A 21,773-nucleotide genomic window follows, 5' to 3' on the forward strand; every position below is an offset into this window, starting at 1 on the left:
AATTGCAATAATTTTCAGGAAGGAGGAGGCAATTCCTGTTTAAAAACATAGATGAGAGCTAAAGTCATGATGGGCTACGCGAAAAGATGTATTCCAATGCAGGTCCTACCTATACTTGTGCAAATTGAAAATAAAGCGTCATTTTTTGTTTATTTCTTTACATGAAATAAAGTGTACTCATTAAATGCAGAGGACACATTTTGTTGTTGTGGACTGTGTGCTGTGGTGTGTCAACAATGACCACTGATCACCGAATTTTAAATTATAAAATTTGTGTCGCTTTGACTTCTGAAAGCCGTTGCCTAGCAACAACAGACACCAAACATGGCAGAAGAGAGGGATAGCGCAGGTAATGTGGCGGTCGTTTTCCGAAGTTTCCAAAAGATCTTCGAGTTTCTTTTGGGATACTTTTATAAGTTACAATTGTGCTTATAAGTTAAATTCTTAACTTGTTGTAATGATTTACTCTTTGAGGGCGGTTAGCACTGTTGCCTCACACAAGGGTTCGAGTCTCCGTCAGGGTTCCGTGTGTGAGTTTGCATGTTCTCCCCGTTTCGTCGTGGGGTTTCCTTCGGGTCCCCAAAGTGAGGTGGAACTTCTTTACTTTTGAGGACATTTTTCAGGTCCTCATTTGCATTACCTCAATTTTATAAAGATCAGTGAATGCAATAAAAATGTCAAAAGTCTTGTATTTTGTTTGGTTATTTATGGATAAGGTTAGGGCTGCGTAGGGGTTAAGGGTGTCCTTATTGGGATTAGGGTTTTCCCCATAGAAATGAATGGAGAATTCCCACACAAAGATGTGAATACAAACGTGTATGTTTGTATGGATTAGGTTTATATTACTTAGTGGGGACCAAATGTCCCCCACAATGTAATAAAAACCTGCGAATGCAATCAAAAACTAAAAATGCCAAAAGTGTTATATTTTATTTGCCTACTTATGGTTAAGGTTAGGGCTGGGTTAGGGCTCTCATGTTGGGATTAGAGTTTTCCCCATAGAAATGAATGGAGAGTCCTCACAAAGATATAATTACAACCCCGTGTGTGTGTGTGTGTGTGTGTGTGTGTGTGTGTGTGTGTGTGTGTGTGTGTGTGTGTGTGTGTGTGTGTGTGTGTGTGTGTGTGTGTGTGTGTGTGTGTGCATGTATCAGTGAACGGTGTGTGAGTGTGATGCGATGGGGTGGCGCCCCATCCTGGGTAGTTCCGTGCCTTGCGCCCGTCGCCTCCGCTATCGGCTCCGGACCCCCGGCGACCATGAATAGGACAAGCGGTGAATTTACTCTGTGTGTCATGGGTTAAACCATAGTTTGTTTACTGTACATGTTGCATTGTTTCAGAAGCCCTAGTGTCTGAAATCCACAAAAAAATCACCGACGCCTTTGAAGTCTTTGATCATGAGTTTAACAAGACAGTTGACATCAGGTGAGATACAAATAAGCAGGAAATGATCGCTGAATTGTTTGGATATAGTGAGATGTGACTTTTCCGATATACTGAAATCTGGCTATATTTTAGCATATATCCAAAGTATTAATATATCACAGGCTAGTTGCTGTTTATAGTATAACATATCTTTATTTTAGCTATAGGACCCTGCCGCTTATGGTATTTGATAGAGCTACTAATTCATCAACATACAGGTACAAACGTTTACACTTGGATTAAAATGGAATATGAAAATGATGTAATACTGGGCAATGTTTGATGTTTTTGACAGAGAAATTGGTACGATTATACGGTCACTGGGATGCTTTCCTTCGGAGGGGGAATTGCATGATATAATTGCGGAGGTAAGACGCGACCAGCGGTTAATTATGCAACACGAAAAAAAAGCTGTCACGATAAAAAAGATATACTGTAGGTATAAGGTATAGTGCATTATCTTAGCATCTAGAGTTTGTAAAGTACGCGCAACTACATGTTGGATTGTGGGAATAAAGCAGAGTACCCAGAGGAAACGTGGTCAACACCTGCCAACTCCACAAATGCAGAATAGGGATGAGAGTCAGAGTCTGGATGTCTGACGAAACGATGCAAGACACTGGACTACTGAGCACCCTAACACCATAGCACGTTATACCATACAGTGTTAATAGTTAAATATTATTTGTCAATGTAGGATGGATATGGGTGTGTGTATGTGTCTGTCTCATTTTATGCAGGTTGGCAGGTGACTAGTTAGCAGGCTCACCAATTCAGTGTGTGTGAGGACCATTTTGGGGAGGGGGTGGGTGTTCTGGGACTCTAGGGATTCTGGGAGCCTACATATGGTCTCCAGTAATCAGATGCATACATGTATATATTGTGCATATTTGCCGTGGTATTTTGAAATCTTGATGACAAAATTAGCCCTGGGGGGTAGAGGGTGGGAGGTGGTCCCCATATCAAATTTGCGTCTCGACAAATGGTATCTCAGGAGACCCTCCGCTTGGCTAAGACAAGTGACTAGCGTCTCATTTAAAAATACTGTCAAGGCATTTGGGCAGCCTGTCGTGAATGAGAATGTCTGATAGAGAAACGCCTGTATCAAATGGAAATTGCTTTTAAACATGCTCTCTGATTCCATCATTCAGTGGTGTTTCTAGCTTATATGGCACTCTGGGCAAATCCCCCCCTACAGCACCCCCCGCCAACAAAAATCATGTGTCCATCTCCCCCTCCCCATCTGATACTTCTGAGTAGTAGCCTGCTTAAGGCTCTCACTGACCTGCATGGTGACATTATAACATTGACATGACGTGCAAATGAAGGATACGAATCCAGTGGCACAAATGTCACCATACAGATTTTTTCGTTTGTGGGTGCCCCATGCCACCACTGGCAAAATGCTGCCCTGGGCGAGTGCCCGCGTTGCCCGCACCTAAATCCGCCAGGGCCATCGTGTGAGACTAGCCGGCTATAACACTTACCCTTTGTTTCTTGTATATTCATTATTTCTGATTGATGGACAAACGCAGAACTACGCTGACAGCCAATTAAGATAGAAATAAAAATAAACAGCTTTAATATATATTATATTTTGCTTCAAAATAAAATATTTGCTGCAATAGTCACCAGTATTGTTTTCAGCCCTAGAAGTATGTGCAGAGAGAGACACGCTGATTATAAATGGATAGTTTAGACAGCCATTAATTCATGTTCTTATTATTATGATGGTTTCAAGATAAGATGGATTGCTGAGCAAAAACACTGAAGGAATAGGACATTGTTTCCTGTTTAAATCTGAATGAGCTATTTAGCTTGTTTTTGATTGAACATTGACTTAGACTGATGTGTTCACTTTTTTTTAATTTGGGGACTTTGGTGATACAACAGGCTGTTGGAAAATATGAAATATCCTATTAAACAGAGCTAAGCTGTGGATCCAGTTATCCTGGACTTAGTCTATCATAATAACAAGTATTCATGTCTGAAAAAGACATAAATTCTATAACCCTAACCCTAATCCTAACCCTAACCCTAACCCTAACCCTAACTTCAGCAGGATAACCCTAATTTGGGGACTTAAGAACATAAGAAATTTACAAACGAGAGGAGGCCATTCGGCCCATCAAGCTTGTTTGCGGAGAACGTAACTAATAGCTCAGAGTCGTTAAAATCTCATCTAGCTCTGATTTAAAGGAACCCAAGGTTTTAGCTTCCGCTACACTAACAGGAAGACTATTCCATACTCTAACTACACGCTGTGTAAAGAAGTGTTTCCTCAAATCCATTTTAAAATGTTCTCACGCTAATTTCCACTTATGGCCACAAGTTCTAGTATTTAAACTAATAGTGAAATAGCCATTTGGCTGAAGAGCATCCAGACCTGTTAGAATCCTATAGACCCCCTCTGTCTCCTTTGCTCAAGGCTAAACAGATTCAGCTCAGCTAACCTCTCCTCATAAGACATTCCTCTAAGACCAGGAATCATTCTCGTAGCCCTACGTTGCACCCTTTCTAAAGCAGCAATGTCCTTCTTAAGGTATGGTAACCAAACCTGCACACAATATTCTAGGCGGGGTCTTAGGAACTTTGGATGACATAACAGGCTGTTGGAAAGTATGAAATATGGTATTAAATTGAGCTAAACAGCGTGTCTTTTAATCACTGTGTAGGTTGAGGAAGAGGAGCCCACTGGCTATATACACTTCGAGAAGTTTCTCCCAGTGATGACAAAGGTTTTAATGGAACGCAAGTGAGTACTGGTGCTTGACTACAGTAAATGGAGTTTCCCGAATTGAAAGAAATTAATTCCTAAGATGACATTAATATAGCTCATTCGATTGGTCCCATAAAGTTACAACTGGCAAAAGACACAGCGCAAGCAAACCACAGAAGAATCCCCATACATGTCCTGCTAGTGCGTTCTCCCTTCCCATCCAAAATAATAAAAGCTACTTAAAACATAAGTACTCACATCAGAAGGTCTGATGACATTTAAACACAACCAAGGGATCAAGAAATGCATGTCAACCAAAGTCACTTACTGAAAAAAACCTGAATCGTAGCTAGAAGACAGAAGACTGGCCTTGATTGGTTGCGTTTTGAGGTGGGCCAGTCAGATTTGCTTGCTAGGACGTAGATCCAACCTTTGTTGTATGGATTGGGAAGTGTGCATATGAGGTGAATTGGAAGCATTTGAGTAGTTGCTGAATGAGTAATGTACTTGTTGCTTATGGCTCATAAAACATAATAAAAAATCTGCAGTGACAAAGCAAGAGAGAAGTATATTGTTCAAATGCAATGCCTATTAATGACAGTGACTAGAGGTACAACAGCAAGGTAGCAGGTGAATTGTATTGGCATTTCGATGGTCTTAACCGAATTAAAAAAAACCTTTACAGATAACTTATTTCCACAATTCCGCTATTTTTATTTAAGTGTTTATAACCAGTTTATTATTCGTTCTGGAATTAAAGTAGCTATTTCCGAATATAACAGATATAGAGTTCAGATATAGAATACTGTAGAGTTCAGTAAAATCGTATGATGGCAGTGTTCTTTGTGTTAAATTCTGCAATAATTTGTGTTTCTTCCATTGCTGGCTGATACCGTCAGGCACCTGACGACGCCAGCGAGATCATTTGCAAAGTGTTTTCACAAGGATGTCTAACTGAGAAACAACACAGTGCAGAGCATAGCAAAGTACACACTTCTGAAAATAGGACCCGTCATTTGATGGAGTCTGTACACCACACTTAGTTACTACACACTCATGCTAGTGCTTTGTTGTGGGCCAGCTGTTGCTCTAACCTATCAACCTGAAATCTTTGTGTTCCCTTATCATTCACATGTTTCTCTTAATGTTCATTCATATTTCATGAATATTTATTGATATTCTATTCCACTCCATTAGGATGCCATCATTTACTTACTAAGGAGAATACATGATATTTCAGAAGCCAGTAGCAATATTTCACATTATTTCAGAATAAGTTTTTTATCATGTGTTGCTGTTGCTATGAAAACAGTTACCTGGCAACACTTGTACCTTATTTTTGGAGCGCAGGGATCACATGGAAACTTGTTTATCCCTAATGGGAGGTGAGAAAGCAGAAGACAGTGGTGGAGATGGGACAGTGCACAGATTTCATGAACAGCTGAATGTTGCTTCAGGCCGCTTATGCTCTCGGACACTTCTTCACCTTGAATTGATTGGTCCTCTGAGGATTATGTAAAAAAAATCTTGCTTTTAAATCTTTGAAAAAAGCTGACCTTTTAAAAACGTCCCCATAGTGGGCCGTCCATTTGCGGACATAGCAGTCATAATAGATTGCAAAGGTTTCCACTTGAGTTTGCATTCATATGCAGGTATGTGAGAGCATTTCATGGGGGAGAGTAATGCAGCTGCAAAGCATTGAAAGGTGTAGCAGGTCTTTGCATTTTCAGTCTTTGATACGAAGTTCAAACGTGATTTTGTTACCTTCAGAGTAGCACCCTTCCAAGAAATTGAAAGTATGAGGAAAAAGTCAGGTGTCATTATATGTACTTGACAGGTAGGTTGTAGATTGTACGAATTCATAGAACTAGTAAGGTGAGTTGCTTTCACGGAAGATTAAAGTTCGAAGGTGAACTTATTTTTATCTTTAGTAGCCGATATAATAATTCCTTCGGGGAACCAAAAAAATATCAGTTTGGGGCCTGAAACCAGCTGTTCATGTTTTTAATGTGCAAAGGTAAAATATGGTTGCTTGAAGCTAAGCAGGGTCTAAAGTGACTGTTAACCACATTAAATTGTATTTTGATTATTGTGAAAAATTCTGCATGTATTGTGGTCCTAGTCTTCTAGATTACAGAATGAAATATGCATATATATATATATACATGTATATATATATATACACACAAGTGCAGTAAGTTGTTTGATAAATAAGAACAACGTATGTGATTAATGTTTGGTTTGATTCCTATTATCGATCTATTAATTATTCTAGTGTTGCTTATTGCTTATTTAATGCAATTCAATCACTTTCATGAGGAGGAGAGTGCAATGAACTTGTGTGCAGAGAATATTTTTAAAAGGAAGAAACACAGAACTTTACAGAATCATCTTCTGCAGGTTTTGTCCCATCCCTGAACATCTTCTCATGCAAGCCTTTGAGGTAAGTCCTCCAGGACAAATCCTGAAAAATAACATAACAAATATTAATATTCTTCTCTAACAGCTTCTCTTGATCAACTTTGACCAAATTACATGCATCATGTAAACTTAAGCACTGTACATTACTGTAAGTTACTTCTTAATAGGTTTTGGATCAGCAAAAGAAAGGCTTCTTGGAACCAGAGGAACTTAAAAAACATCTAACTCAAGAAGGTAAAATGAATTTTCCTTGGTCCAGGTGATGATTGCAGTTGTCCACGCCAGAGTTTATTTAATAATATTTAATAATAGTCTCCCAATTGGGCCTGTTTTGTAGTAAGAGATTATTTAGTTTTGTGTGAAGTTCCCAGTTTAAATGCGTATGGAAGCATGTGTACTGTATATAAACTGGCCCTTGAAAGAAAGAATAGATAACCCTTTATGTAACAATTCTTTCAGCTCCAAAGTACATAAACTTCATGCCAAATGATGTTATGGAATGAACCCTTTACCTGCCTGCCATACTAAGGAACCTTGTGTCATTCCTAAATTTTCCATTTTTGTAAAAAATAAAATACAATCTGTGTTTTTCTCTTTGATGAACTGGTAAAGAAGAAGGGATGGACATTGAAAGGTTATAAATTTAGTACCTTCTGTATAAAAATACTAATTTACTGCTCAGAATGAATTACGTCAAATTGACTCGTCATTTTGTCTCCCCCTTGTGGTAATTCACTCACATAATCGGGAACGGAAACCGTAAGAAGCGTAGTGAATGAATTTTCTTGTAATATACTAATTTTGAAACATTTCGTTTTGCACCATATTTTAGGAGAGCCCTTCACCCGGGAGGAGATGGAGGAAATGTTTTCTGCTGCCCTGGATCCTGACAAAAACGTTATATTCTACAAAGACTTTGTTAGCATGATGACTATTGAGGAAACATAGCTACAGATTCTTCACTCTTATTGTGCAACAACAGCAGCGGATGACGAGGAACGCATGCATGTCTCCTGAGAAAGCAGAAATACAATTTTTAACCGACACAACACGCCTTTCGATTTATGTCCATTCAGAAAACAGGTTTTTACCACATTGTTGGGTACATTTGGTCCCCACAATGTAGTATAAACATAATCCACACACATACAGTGCTTGAAGCGGGCTGGTACCTTTTTGTTTTTCTCTAACTTCAATGTTGTACCGGGGAAGTTTTTTTTTGCATATTAGCACCTCTCATATTCTATCGGTAGTGAAGCGAGTGAAAAGGGCACTTGTTTTTTTCACACTTCAAGCACCGACCTAACTCTGTGTGTGTGTGTGTATCCCCAGACAAATATCTGCACAGCATAACATATTTTCACTACTGAACTGATTTAAACTTAAGTTAATTTGGTCCACATGATCAACATCACTTTTCCCAGGCAGATCCAGGACTTCCACGCCGTAGGGGTAGAGATTACTGTGAAAGCATGCAGCTGTTTGTAAAGTACAAGATATGGTATTTACAGCACCAGGACAAGTGCGAGTGGTTCAAGCAAAATGCCTATTAAAAATCTACTATAACAATGTTTGTGTAATAATTCATGTTAATTGTTATAATTATCAATGATTCAGTGTGCCCTCAGCAACAGAACATATGAATATGAAATTTTGTTTTTTGATCCGACGTTGTCATATGAAGAAAATCATCGATTTTAATATCTGCACCAAAAGGTGGCGCTAGTTTCCCGTGCAAACACCTAATATCTTAAAGTAAGTTTAGCAAAGTAACGAGAACAATCGTTGAAGTTATACATGTAACTCCTTAATAGTATTAATATAGTATGCATCTTAATATTATTGACATCTATCAAAATTCTTTTCGTTCTTCAAAGGGTGACATAACGTATTAATTAAAAAATATACTTGTTAAAAGGAACATTTTACGCTCGTCAAATAGGTTACATTTGAAATAACAAGAAAGGCTAGAAATAGGAATTTAACGCTTACTTATATCTTAATTATGTTGCAAAGATGCCACGGGAACTTGAATTTGATTTCGTATTCTTCAATTTAGCTGAACTAAACCCCCACGTCACTCATTTAGATACTGCTTCCGATTGGCTGAATCGGAGAGAGGGCCGAGAAGATCCGCCCACAGGCAGATCCTTCTGTTTTTTGGGGCTTCGGTTGGAGTCGCGAAGCCTCCGGGAAGTGGCAGGTAGGCGGAGGGGCGTGCAGGGGCAGTGCCGCTACAGGGCTGCCTGTCCGACACCTCCACGGCGCGCAGCTCTCACATGCACACCGTCATTCACTGTATTTCTGGTGAGATGTTGGTTACGCGCAAACATATTTTTCCGCCAGCTAAACCAACACGCTTTTATTGTGGATTTTAAAAGTCGTGCCATTCAGAAGGAGACTGAGGATCTAATTCCTGTTCGGAAATTTGCGAAAGTAGAGCAAGTGGAATTACTATTTAAGCCGTTTTATTCATTTTTTTAACCTCCAGGGTTTCAGTTGGATGTAGGTTTTGCCTTGCATCCTTCCGTGCTTCTTCACGACTGAACTGAAGGTTGTGGGATTGACTAAAACCATTTTTTTATTGGATGTAAACAATAAAGATTTTATTTCCCCCTCTCCCTTTCCCTAACCTTCAACATGACTTCTCTTACTGGAAATAAAGACAGGTCTGTGACGACCAGAAGCCGCAAATATGGGGTACGTTTGATTCAATGATTTATTATTATTATTGTTCTTATTGTTGTTATCATCATCATCGATAAATAATATTCACTTATGAGTACAAATAAACTGTTACACATGAACAGTATTGTTCAAATGCTAAATGCCGATATATGTGTAAGGAAATGCACTTCTTTTTCAACAGATGACAGATGCTTCTCCGACCAAATCAGCCTCTTTTTCACCTGAGACGTGGTACCGCAAAGCGTACGAGGAATCCCGGTCTGGCAGTCGTCCTGCCCCCGAAGGTGCCGGCTCTGTGCCTGGTTCGTCCGGAACACCCTCACCTGGATCTGGCACTTCGTCTCCGGGGTCATTCTCGGGCTCTCCTGGTACCACGTCTCCGGGTATCGGCACAGGCTCACCGGGATCCCTCGGAGGTTCGCCAGGTTTCGGCACCGGATCACCTGGTTCGGGAAGTGGGAGCTCGCCGGGGTCTGATCGTGGAGTTTGGTGCGAGAACTGTAACGCTCGCCTGGTGGAGCTTAAACGTCAGGCGCTGAAATTGCTAATTCCCGGACCTTTCTCCGGCAAGGTAGGTGCCTCGCTGAAAACAGAAGCAACAGTTATTTGCATTTATCTTGTTTTCCATTGAAGACACATTAAACTGTATTTTACTGACTAAAACCCAAATGGCACAAAAAGTTTTATCCCCATGCGGTGTGCGCAAAATATGTTATTGTTATAGGAGACCTTGCACATTTGATTTGTTTTTTAGTCCAAACAAACTTTACCAGGTTCTTGCTTGTGAACAACGCATGACGTTATTTAGCTGCATGTGGTGAAAAAGTTTTTCACCTTTTAAACAACATGCTGTAAGATGTCTATTATATTCAGGCTACACATACACAAAACACTGACTACATATGGATCTCTGGAGTTCTGTAGGAACATTTAAGCATCCGATTAAGGTGTCCAGGAATTAAGCTACATAATATGATACTCTCATTTTATTCACAAATCTGATTTTGAGTTTACTGTAAACATTACTAAATAACAGGCATTTTCTTTTTTAATCACTAAAAATCCAGTCCATTCAACAAAGGTTGTCCAATAATTCACCAACCACACTATTTCTCGCTGATTATTCAGTCCTGTTCTGTGTACATAGGTAGAGGTTTGATATACGTTTACAAAGATCCCAGAAAGATGTATGAAACCAATTTTACCGATAAAAGATCGTTTTAAAATTGTTTATTCATTAAAAAATATATTGTAGAATAATATTTAAAATTCATAAACAAAGATTTATCGTGTACCATGTAAGGGTTTTGGGTTTTGTTAAAGGCTGAGAAACACACTGACCGCAGAAACACGATAATGAATTTCTAGCCGTGTCGTTTTTCTGTGTTATTAATAAAATACAATGCAGTAATCACAAACATCTTACACATTTTATTGTACTTCTGCTACCACCCGTACGTTGCCGTTAGTCTGTCTTTGCTGACGAATGCATTCAGGGGCGTGGGGTTAATTGGTAACAAATGGTAAAGTGTAGCCGTAACACCAATGAGGAATGGGACGGCAGAGGACAAGAAAGGAAACCGGTTAGAATAGTGCACAAGAATCGGTTTGTAAAAGGCATAGTTATAACGACGACGGGGCGCTATGGGCACTGCCTGCCTTGGAATTCCAGTTAAGGCGCTGCGTCACGAATAGCAGGCACTGCGATTGTTCGGCCAACATTTAAATGTTCGTTCACTCACCTAGACCGCTGCTTTGACCTTATTACCAGTTACTGTTGTTTTATTCAAACACTCGTTTTGACGATGATCCCGAAACACCAGATCTTGTACATGCATAGATATTCCTGTTTTTAGTATTTTATTACCCCTGGAAGAGGACTTGACTACGCACGCACCAGCGTGGGAACTGAACTGAAGAACCAGTTTTCTGATGTCAGTGCAAGATGTCCCGAAATAGTATATGATATAATTAAGGAAATATGCAAAACACCCATTGATGTCGGCATGTTTTGTGCAGAGGGTATGAACTTGCTTTTATTGAACAACACAGGAGTTCGCATAGATGAAATGTGTCACACTGTAAAAACTTTACCACATATAGCATATAGTCATATAACATATTTGTGTGAAAATCGATAAGAGCTTCCCAATGTTCGATGCTGATTGTATTTTTTTTTTTTTTTTACTGAATTAATGTTTCTTTTTCCGAACAACTGATCCTCAATCGACGTTGTCCGCCGATCGCGGCGCGCCGCGTTGCTGCATTGCAGAGTGGACAAGCCCAACCTGAAAACAGTTCGTTGCTGTACAGATAGGGGGCGTTGTGCCGCCGATTACTTCCAGTAGTTTTACATTTGCGTACATTAATAGACCGTAGAATGAAATAAGATTTAAAAAAAATAATTCAAAATGATGTAAATTTAGCTTATGTGCTTTTCGGGAGATATTCCAGAGGCGTTTACAAATAGCTAGGGAACCTAAATGTAAGTTCATTTTTCAAGAATTTCAGTAGGGCAATTATTGTAAATCAGATACCGTATCATCTTGCTTTGATTAATGAGCTGCTGCTCGATCAGTAAAGATTAGAGAAGGGGGTTTATTTAAAGTATTTTCGACGCGGGTAAGCCAGGTTTTCTCAAGTAAAACTCATGTCTTGAAAACAAAATGGTCTAGCATAGTTGTGGATCAGTTGTGAGCTATTAACTCGTGCCATAATGGGGATGGATGGATGTTAATGAAATAGCCTTTTTTGGTTTTCCTGACTCTACAAACGGAAGTGCCTTTCAATATTTTTATTTTCTCTTTGTAAGTCTGAAATAGATGCCTGTTTAATATCGGAAATCTGAAATGGTTGGGAAAAAGAACGAAGTGGTAGCTGTGCTCCCAGTCCTTGGGGGTTGCTGGAATATAAAATTTTTTTCTCAGTTGGAGGAAGTTATTTATTACTGGAGGGCAGTGAAACCTTTTTTGTTGTATAGTTACTTGCTTCGTAGACTTGTTCTATGCTTTTCTAGTAGGCGTACATTAGGAATCTGTGTGGTTTCCATATGTGTTACATGTGGCAGAATGCAGTGTGTCCCCTATGTCAGGCACATCTTGCTGGTGTTTGCATTGTAGCACGAAGGGTAATAGGTGATTGGGTCTTGCTGGGGCCAGAATGTGTCCTTCTCAGGTTGAAGAGCCTAGTTCACTGTTTCCTCAGTCTGATTTTTGGGGACTCGCCAGCAGTCCATGTTTTACTGAGGGGGAGGGAGCAAAAATGTGGACTGTCTTACAGGGAGTTGGGAGGGAACAAAAATGTGGACTGTCTATGGGTCCCCATGGACCGGATTGGGAAACACTGCCCTAGTTAAAAAATGGAGGCCCATACAATGATGGCATAGATGACTGTGTTGGAACTCAGTGACCTCACTTCAACCCGCACGGTGTGCCAGCGGTGATGGTATCTACAGTCAGCCTCTCGTAATTACATCAAGGCAGCCGTTCGCTGATTATCCTGAACGTTCCTGAGCCTCCTTTTACACAGTGGAGATGCTGTGCCAAGGTATCAGGTCTCTCGGATGTGTAGGGAGGGGGGCGGGGGGGTATGGGGCTCAGGTAATTATTCAAACAACATCGTTTCTGCTTTCATCACGGCAGCTTCATTTTGGCTCTGACGGAAAGATCCGGAATGCTTTCATCGTATGTAAATCATGACCTTTGGAATGCATCATTTTCCTGTACATTGGAGAAAGTATTGATTGCATGCAGAAGTAAATGACATTATTAAAACAGAGTGAGAGGTATTTTCATCTTTGCAGATTGTTTTTTTTTTTTTTGTTACCTTTGTGTTTTTCTGACCTTAATTCCAGTCCACAGATGGGGAAAAAACTCATAAAAGCACCAGGAGCAGCTTAGTATAAAACGAAATGGCCTTTTTCTTCAGGGCTTGGCAAACAGATGCTTTTTTCTTACCTCCCCCTGTGTCCCCCCCTTCCCCCCTCCATCTTAGACTTGGTTCAGCCCTGGCTCCCGTTTTGTGCATCATGTTAACCTACACCTTTTATTACAAGTCACGGCACTGGTGATGGGATCGGAATGAGAGAGTGAGGAAGACACGGGGCATGAGGGAAGGTTGGGGGGGGGTTCAGTGAAGGGGGCAGGTTTATAGAGGTACTTGGTTCTGGGGAGCAAAGCTGGCACCTTCTGCTTCTGCTGAATATATCACGCTTACCTTTTCTTTCTTAGCTTATCTGACATTATGCATCGCTTCCCTTCTCTGCCAAAGTCTCCCACATCATACCCTCTGCCACTTAAAATATATTGTCAGTTTTTCAACTCAACTTCTAAATTATAATAGTGGTGTTAATGTTTTTGATTAAATGCCGATCTGCATAAGAGTGTCATCTAGGAAACACTGTAATGGATTTTGTGGTAGAGTGCTGAATAAATACTTTAACATATTTTTAAAAAAGGCATAGATATATTTGCAAAATAAAACAAGCACCAGTGTCCAGGATAAGCACCTAAACGATGGATGGTTGGAATATAATTATTACATATTTTGTAAGTTACTCCTCTTTCAAAAGAAAGGTAAATGCAATCTGCAAAATAAATTAGTGTAGGATTCCTTTAATGCCCAGTTTTGTTTGCCCAGCTAATAACGCCATACCACTGCACAGAGTCCACCCTGCAGAATGACTGGGCAACAGAAATCGCAGTGGTCAGAAATTCACTCAGATGTCGTTGAATCCCTGATGGCATGTCTTGCACCTGACAATGAAACTGGATCCCATGGAGGCTTGCAATTTTTTTAGTACCCAGGGCAGTGTAGAGAATTGCAACCTGTTTCCATTCATGCATCACAGGCTATGCTGCCACGGCCACGATACAGCACTAACGTGAAACTGATGTGATCAGCATAGATATTTCACGTTTATGTGCTCTTTATGTCTCTGAGCTGGGGAAGACATTATCATATAAAGAGGTCACTTCATCAGTATGGAGCGCTCGGTGTATGGTGGGGCTTAATGCTGATGCTAGCTGAATTCTGGGCTTCTCAAGGTCTAGATGCTGTTTATTTCTGGCTGGCATCTGCTTTGTCTCCGGGTGCTGGGGAAATGTGTCACTGGGGCAGGGTGAAAGGGTAACTCCTGGAGGAAAATGCACGCTGAAGAAGCATAAGGAACTTGATGTTACGGTAAAATCTACTCACTGCTGTCGGCCTAAGGGAGGGTTCTCTTGAATTTAAAACAGATAATTCTTGACTTACGATGGGGTTACATTCTGATCAACGCATTGTAAGTTGAAAATATTTTAGTTATGATCGTAAGTCAAATATGAACATGACATGATAAATAAATAAATAAATAGCTACTGTCACTGAATAAAAAAAGAATTGCTGAAACTAGCTAAATACTAGTAATTGAAAATCATTAATTGTACAATTAATTGTAATGTTAGGTTAAACGGAAGAAAACACTGTTCTATACGTTGACATGTTTGTGTTGGCAATCACTACAGAGACTGGAATTATTTTTCCGATCCACCTGGAAAATTTGCCGTGTGTTTCGAGGATGGAGGAATCACTGTGGTTTGGCTGCCAATTGCTAAGGTTCTGCGTTCCTGTCTCTTCACCAGCAGTATTAAGAACAGAACTTCTAATTAGTCCTGCTTAATGAAGCCCACGGCTTCCCACAGCCGTTATGCTTGGCAAGAGCTGCACCATAAAAAGGCTGCTGGGGAGGTATAAGGAGAGGAGACCAGGGAGAGGCGACCAGGGAGAGGAGAACAGGGAGAGGAGACCAGGGAGAGGCGACCAGAGAGAGGAGACCAGGGAGAGGCGACCAGGGAGAGGAGACCAGGGAGAGGCGACCAGGGAGAGGAGACCAGGGAGAGGAGACCAGGGAGAGGCGACCAGGGAGAGGAGACCAGGGAGAGGAGACGAGGGAGAGGAGACCAGGTAGAGGCGACCAGGGAGAGGAGACCAGGGAGAGGCGACCAGGGAGAGGCGACCAGGGAGAGGAGACCAGGGAGAGGCGACCAGGGAGAGGAGACCAGGGAGAGGCGACCAGGGAGAGGAGACCAGGGAGAGGCGACCAGGGAGAGGAGACGAGGGAGAGGAGACCAGGTAGAGGCGACCAGGGAGAGGCGACCAGGGAGAGGAGAACAGGGAGAGGAGACCAGGGAGAGGAGACCAGGGAGAGGCGACCAGGGAGAGGAGACCAGGGAGAGGCGACCAGGGAGATGAGACCAGGGAGAGGCGACCAGGGAGAGGAGACCAGGGAGAGGCGACCAGGGAGAGGCGACCAGGGAGAGGCGACCAGGGAGAGGAGACCAGGGAAAGACGACCAGGGAGAGGAGACCAGAGAGAGGCGACCAGGGAGAGGAGACCAGAGAGAGGCGACCAGGGAGAGGAGACCAGAGAGAGGAGACCAGAGAGAGGAGACCAGGGAGAGGAGACCAGAGAGAGGCAACCCGGGAGAGGAGACCAGGGAGAGGAGACCAGGGAAAGACGACCAGGGAGAGGCGACCAGGGAGAGGCGACCAGGGAGAGGAGACCAGGGAAAGACGACCAGGGAGAGGAGACCAGGGAAAGACGACCAGGGAGAGGAGACCAGGGAGAGGCGACCAGGGAGAGGCGACCAGGGAGAGGGGACCAGGGAGAGGAGACCAGGGAGAGGAGACCAGAGAGAGGCGACCAGGGAGAGGCGACCAGGGAGAGGAGACCAGGGAAAGGCGACCAGGGAGAGGAGACCAGGGAGAGGCGACCAGGGAGAGGAGATCAGGGAGAGGCGACCAGGGAGAGGAGAACAGGGAGAGGAGACCAGGGAGAGGCGACCAGGGAGAGGAGACCAGAGAGAGGCGACCAGGGAGAGGAGACCAGAGAGAGGCGACCAGGGAAAGGAGACCAGAGAGAGTCGACCAGGGAGAGGAGACCAGAGAGAGGCGACCAGGGAGAGGAGACCAGGGAAAGGCAACCAGGGAGAGGAGACCAGGGAGAGGCGACCAGGGAGAGGAGATCAGGGAGAGGCGACCAGGGAGAGGAGACCAGGGAAAGACGACCAGGGAGAGGAGACCAGGGAAAGACGACCAGGGAGAGGAGACCAGGGAGAGGGGACCAGGGAGAGGAGACCAGGGAGAGGAGACCAGGGAGAGGCGACCAGGGAGAGGAGACCAGGGAGAGGCGACCAGGGAGAGGAGACCAGGGAGAGGCGACCAGGGAGAGGAGACCAGGGAAAGGCGACCAGGGAGAGGAGACCAGGGAGAGGCGACCAGGGAGAGGAGATCAGGGAGAGGCGACCAGGGAGAGGAGAACAGGGAGAGGAGACCAGGGAGAGGAGACCAGAGAGAGGCGACCAGGGAGAGGAGACCAGAGAGAGTCGACCAGGGAGAGGAGACCAGAGAGAGGCGACCAGGGAGAGGAGACCAGGGAGAGGCGACCAGGGAGAGGAGACCAGGGAGAGGCGACCAGGGAGAGGAGACCAGGGAAAGACAACCAGGGAGAGGAGACCAGGGAGAGGCGACCAGGGAGAGGCGACCAGGGAGAGGCGACCAGGGAGAGGAGACCAGGGAAAGACAACCAGGGAGAGGTGACCAGGGAGAGGAGATCAGGGAGAGGGAACCAGGGAGAGGAGATCAGGGAGAGGGAACCAGGGAGAGGAGACCAGGGAGAGGCGACCAGAGAGAGTCGACCAGGGAGAGGCAACCAGGGAGAGGAGACCAGGGAGAGGCGACCAGGGAGAGGCGACCAGGGAGAGGCGACCAGGGAGAGGAGACCAGGGAGAGGCGACCAGGGAGAGGAGACCAGGGAGAGGCGACCAGGGAGAGGCGACCAGGGAAAGGTGACCAGGGAGAGGCGACCAGGGAGAGGAGATCAGGGAGAGGCGACCAGGGAGAGGCAACCAGGGAGAGGAGAACAGGGAGAGGAGACCAGGGAGAGGCGACCAGGGAGAGGAGACCAGAGAGAGTCGACCAGGGAGAGGAGACCAGGGAGAGGCGACCAGGGAGAGGAGACCAGAGAGAGGCGACCAGGGAGAGGAGACCAGGGAGAGGCGACCAGGGAGAGGAGACCAGGGAAAGACAACCAGGGAGAGGTGACCAGGGAGAGGAGATCAGGGAGAGGGAACCAGGGAGAGGAGAACAGGGAGAGGAGACCAGGGAGAGGCGACCAGAGAGAGTCGACCAGGGAGAGGCAACCAGGGAGAGGAGACCAGGGAGAGGCGACCAGGGAGAGGCGACCAGGGAGAGGAGACCAGGGAGAGGCGACCAGGGAGAGGAGACCAGGGAGAGGCGACCAGGGAGAGGAGACCAGGGAAAGGTGACCAGGGAGAGGCGACCAGGGAGAGGAGATCAGGGAGAGGCGACCAGGGAGAGGCAACCAGGGAGAGGAGAACAGGGAGAGGAGACCAGGGAGAGGCGACCAGGGAGAGGAGACCAGAGAGAGTCGACCAGGGAGAGGAGACCAGGGAGAGGCGACCAGGGAGAGGAGACCAGAGAGAGGCGACCAGGGAGAGGAGACCAGGGAGAGGCGACCAGGGAGAGGAGACCAGGGAAAGACAACCAGGGAGAGGAGACCAGGGAAAGACAACCAGGGAGAGGAGACCAGGGAAAGACAACCAGGGAGAGGAGACCAGGCAGCTGGGCCAGCAGATCACCATGCTGCTCTGCAGAATGTCTCCCCATTGTTCTACTGTCTGACCACGGTCCCTAACAATGCATTTTTTTCGGTTCTCTTACCATTTAGGCCCCTCTCTCCCTTGCTGAAGAACCTCATGTTGCTAAAGAACCTCATGTAGTCTTTCATATTAAAAAATGAGTTTGAATGTAATGGAAACAAACATTATGACCTAATATATCTCTAAAATGTAAGAGATATATTACGAAGTCACATCCTGAGGTTTTAATCAGGAATATTTATTTGGTTATTTGTACAATATTTGCAAGTCGTACAAGTACACAGAATACATCTGAACACAGTGAAGCTTGTGTTGTCTTTCTGCTGGTACAATGGACACTAAACAGGAACGCAAATAAGGATCAGAAGAAAGGTTTGAGTGATTACGTTCAGATGTTTACTCATGGACAACAACGGTAACAGCCTCTGGCTTGAAGCCATGGCAGAACTGCATATTGTTAAATTCAAACGCCGTTTAATACAGATCAGTATTCATGCAAGCTTTGTTCCAGTCCTGCAAAGTAAAACTGTTGGGTGATGTGATGAGAATAATTAGCAGAGGATTGCTGGGGGAAGACAAGATACCATCTGCATCGCTCCCCATGTGTGTCTAATCAAGCCGTGCAACGTGCTAGCTTTTAGCCTGCTATTTAGGTAGCTGGACGATGGACAATTTTGTCCTTGTGCTTCTGGAACCACCCTAGTAAGCATGTGAATGTGAAGTCTGTGTCTGGGAGACAGGCTTTCTATTGTGGATGAAGGTGATGGGCCTTATTGGAAACACGCACACTGCGTTAGCTGCTTACGGAGTCATACCGTGGCAGGAAATTGTAGGTCCAGCAAAGATACAGATGGGACAGTGCACTGTCCCAGTGGAGTCCCAGTGGAGTCCACTGGACTTACGCATCATGTTGGGAAGATGGTGAAGGATAGCTTTTCGGACGATTTGATGCCCATATGTAAAGCTACTGCCTAACTTACTTCTATAGCATTCACTTACATTTACATCTATGTATTTCACTGATGCTTTTATCCAAAGTGCTGGCAGATAGCTCATTATTACCATACAGCTGTTACAGGGAGTGCAGCATAAGTGCAGCTTTAATGCTCTTCCAGTAAATAACCAGACACAAGTGTAAGTAGCATCAGAGGAAGTGCTACACAACATCTTCTAAACATAGAACCTAAAGCAGAGGACAAAAGACCTAGAAGACCGCTTTTTATATCAGGGGACAAAGACCTCATTGAGCTTGTGTTTGCCCGCACCGCAGTGACTTAGCTCCCCGGGGTCACAGTGTGAGCTGAGAGGTAGCCCTTTGCTTGGAGCATTAGCTCAGCAGGCTAATCCTCTTGCCTAGTAGTTGGGTTAGAGTTTGTGGCGACCCAGATTCAATCCCAGGTTGATACCGCTTCATAAATCAGGAGCATATGTGCAGTGCCTGCATCCTGATCATATATGTTAGCCGGTATTTCTTTAGCCTACTGATAGGCAGGTGAGGATTTATGTCTATGGCAGCTTAGCTCAGTCTTGTAGAGCTTTGTGTCGTCATCCATGCAAGGCATGCAGGCTATACCCTGGCATGCCATTGGAGGAGGTTTGGCGGAGTTTCTCATTTACTCATTTGTGGGGTTGTGGGCATTAAGATAACTGAGAGCTGTGCTTTTCCCGTTCTCTCTTTCTGTCCGGGACACACAAACCACCTTAACCTCTGCCTGTCTGACAAACCTCTACCAAGCTGGCCCAACATCTACATAATCACTTAGAGAAAACATTGTAAATGATCATTTACACATTTAAATGCAAAAAAAAGCTTTTCCTAGAATTGACTCGAGGTTCTCTATCTTCTGTTTATGTGAATTTGTGTAATAGTAGGAATGTTAAAGGGAAAACACGCCAAAGCAAGCAGAGGCCATTTAATGAGCCGTCATGGGTCACCGCAGCCGTTCACCTCATCCTCCACTGATTGCTCTTCTCATCGCAATCCATCTGTTTCCTGGGTTGACATCAGCTCAATAACAGCATTAAAGACATCAGACCTTTCATACTCAGCACTGAGATTTAAAAACGTCTGAGTTGTTTTCGTGCTTTGGAGTGACATGTTTGGAGATTGTATTGCAGTTGGAATTGAGAAAGTCTAAACAAACAAAATCAAAAATGTAGGATCAGTTCTTTTAATCTTTTATCCGTTGGTTGCATTTGTGTTAAACTGGGGGATTTTTGGGAAGCTAGGCCAAAAACTAAATAAACTAAGCAGAATTACCTCTATTCCTAAAGATCAATCGCACACACAGTATTTTCAAAATATTCTAAAATGTTTTTTTTGGATCATTGCAATCTGTTCCTCGAGGCAAGCAGCAATCTTGCGGGTAATTTCCCTTTAGTATGCCACCTATATAAGAAACAAGACACTAGAAAACAGGTTTTCTTCGTTTTGAAAAGAACTTTTTTTGAGGTATAGTTGACTATCAGTTAATGGGGTGTAACAAATATGCTTCTCTTTTTTGTCCTCTGTGTGTCTGGAATCAAAATCGATACAATCTTACTGAGGAATAACTAATCCTTCTAGGGATTTTGTGAGATACTGCATTAGGAAACACTTTATTGAATGGATTTATAATGAGTGGTTTATTACTTTTCTGCCTCACAGAGAACATTGGGAAAATTGGGGCATATTAAGGCTGGTGTGCGTGAGAATGAGCCAGTTTCGTAACGTCACATCTGCTGCTGACAGCCCAGGTGTATCACTATCATTATATGCTATTAGCATTTGCTAAGGGTAATTGTTTTGTCCCTTTGAAGACATTATGCAGTGTAAATTGTATTAAAACTGTATTAAATATTAATACTGTGTTAAATTTTTAATTTTCATTTAAAATTCATAGTTGCACATCTGGAGTTTTTAACGCAAACTTCTCTTTCCTGTTTAATATGCGGGTCCTTGTGTGTTGGGATTCCCCCAGATGAGCTCAGAATAGCCAAAAAGCTCTAACCTGAGGTCTGTCTCTCGGATTCTATCCAGTGTTGCTCTCTGCAAAATCCAAAGGCTAAATTATGTTTTTTTAAAATTACTATACCGGTAACTTTTTCAAAAATTTTAATTTGATTATAATGATGCTTTATTTGCCATTCCAGCATGCGCGCGCACACACACACACACACACACACACACACACACACACACACAGACATGCACGCACAGGTTATTAATTATATCTTTGTGGGGACTCTCCATTCACTTCGCAGAGCTTTGTGGGGAACTGAAAAATGGTCCCCACAATGACAAAAAAAACGAACACAATGCAATATAACCCTAATCCACACACACACACACACACGTGCTGGTGATAAATGTAATATAAACCTAATCCACACACACACACACACACACTGGTGATAAATGCAATATAACCTAATCCACACACACACACACACACACACACACACACACACGTGTGATAAATACAATATGAATGCAAGTACAGGGCCCTAGGTGAGTATATTCATGCCCATGCTGCTCATGGACCCGTCGAACTTTGATGTGTTTCTTCAGTTTCCAGGGGACTGGTACCATCATGTGGATCAACGATGTTCTGACACGCCTGTTACAGCAGGGGCTGGGAACCCTGATCCTGTAGAGCCGCTATCCAGCGGGTTTTCTATCCTACCCGATGAGTTACTATCTGCCTGAGATCAGATGTGGTTCACCAGACACAGGGTAGGACAGAAGAGGTGCTGGATAGCGGCAGTCCGGGATCAGGGTTGTCTACCCCTTTGTTATAGCATTTGTGTACATTTATTATATCTATGAGCCTACATTGTGTAAACATGCCTTTATCAATAGAGCTATTGTGTGTGAAAGGC

The 21,773-nt window shown here is 43.6% G+C and overlaps 2 protein-coding genes and 1 long non-coding RNA gene across 8 annotated transcripts in view; 2 read left to right on the forward strand and 1 right to left on the reverse strand.

Annotated features, from left to right (window-relative positions):
- Window positions 1–318: 318 nt before the first annotated feature.
- Window positions 319–8,134, forward strand: efcab2 (EF-hand calcium binding domain 2). The gene is made up of 7 exons (XM_023838758.2): window positions 319–349; window positions 1,341–1,425; window positions 1,721–1,793; window positions 4,101–4,180; window positions 6,545–6,587; window positions 6,733–6,799; window positions 7,398–8,134. The coding sequence occupies exons 1-7, from the start codon at window positions 325–327 to the stop codon at window positions 7,511–7,513; spliced, it is 489 nt and encodes a 162-aa protein (XP_023694526.1). The 5' UTR covers window positions 319–324; the 3' UTR covers window positions 7,514–8,134.
- LOC140578389 (uncharacterized) lies at window positions 4,693–11,181 on the reverse strand. 2 transcript variants are annotated; one of them, XR_011982526.1, is made up of 3 exons: window positions 10,996–11,181; window positions 9,577–9,836; window positions 4,693–6,608 (listed from the first exon to the last, which is right to left on the reverse strand). It is a non-coding gene; the product is annotated as an uncharacterized lncRNA (long non-coding RNA). The 2 variants fall into 2 exon arrangements; XR_011982527.1 differs by having other exon boundaries at window positions 9,475–9,836.
- The window catches only part of kif26ba (kinesin family member 26Ba), a 101,364-nt gene continuing 88,324 nt past the window's right edge, over window positions 8,734–21,773 (forward strand). For 4 of the 5 annotated variants that reach the window (XM_072699017.1, XM_072699018.1, XM_072699019.1 and 1 more), the window contains exons 1-2: window positions 8,742–9,265; window positions 9,435–9,824. In XM_072699017.1, coding sequence (XP_072555118.1) covers window positions 9,206–9,265; window positions 9,435–9,824 — 450 coding nt within the window. In that variant the 5' untranslated portion in view covers window positions 8,742–9,205. Of the gene's footprint in view, window positions 9,266–9,434; window positions 9,825–21,773 lie in introns of all 5 variants that reach the window. The other variant, XM_072699020.1, reaches the window with a different exon arrangement.

The sequence above is a fragment of the Paramormyrops kingsleyae genome, chromosome 14, assembly GCF_048594095.1.
Source record: "Paramormyrops kingsleyae isolate MSU_618 chromosome 14, PKINGS_0.4, whole genome shotgun sequence".
Lineage (NCBI taxonomy): Eukaryota > Metazoa > Chordata > Actinopteri > Osteoglossiformes > Mormyridae > Paramormyrops > Paramormyrops kingsleyae.

Bases quoted from the DNA above. Each gene is read 5' to 3' on its own strand.
- efcab2 (XM_023838758.2), top strand. From the start codon at position 325: ATGGCAGAAGAGAGGGATAGCGCAG. The intron at 350-1,340 runs GTAATGTGGCGG...GCATTGTTTCAG, and splicing joins AGAAGAGAGGGATAGCGCAG to AAGCCCTAGTGTCTGAAATC. The intron at 6,588-6,732 runs GTAAGTCCTCCA...ACTTCTTAATAG, and splicing joins TTCTCATGCAAGCCTTTGAG to GTTTTGGATCAGCAAAAGAA.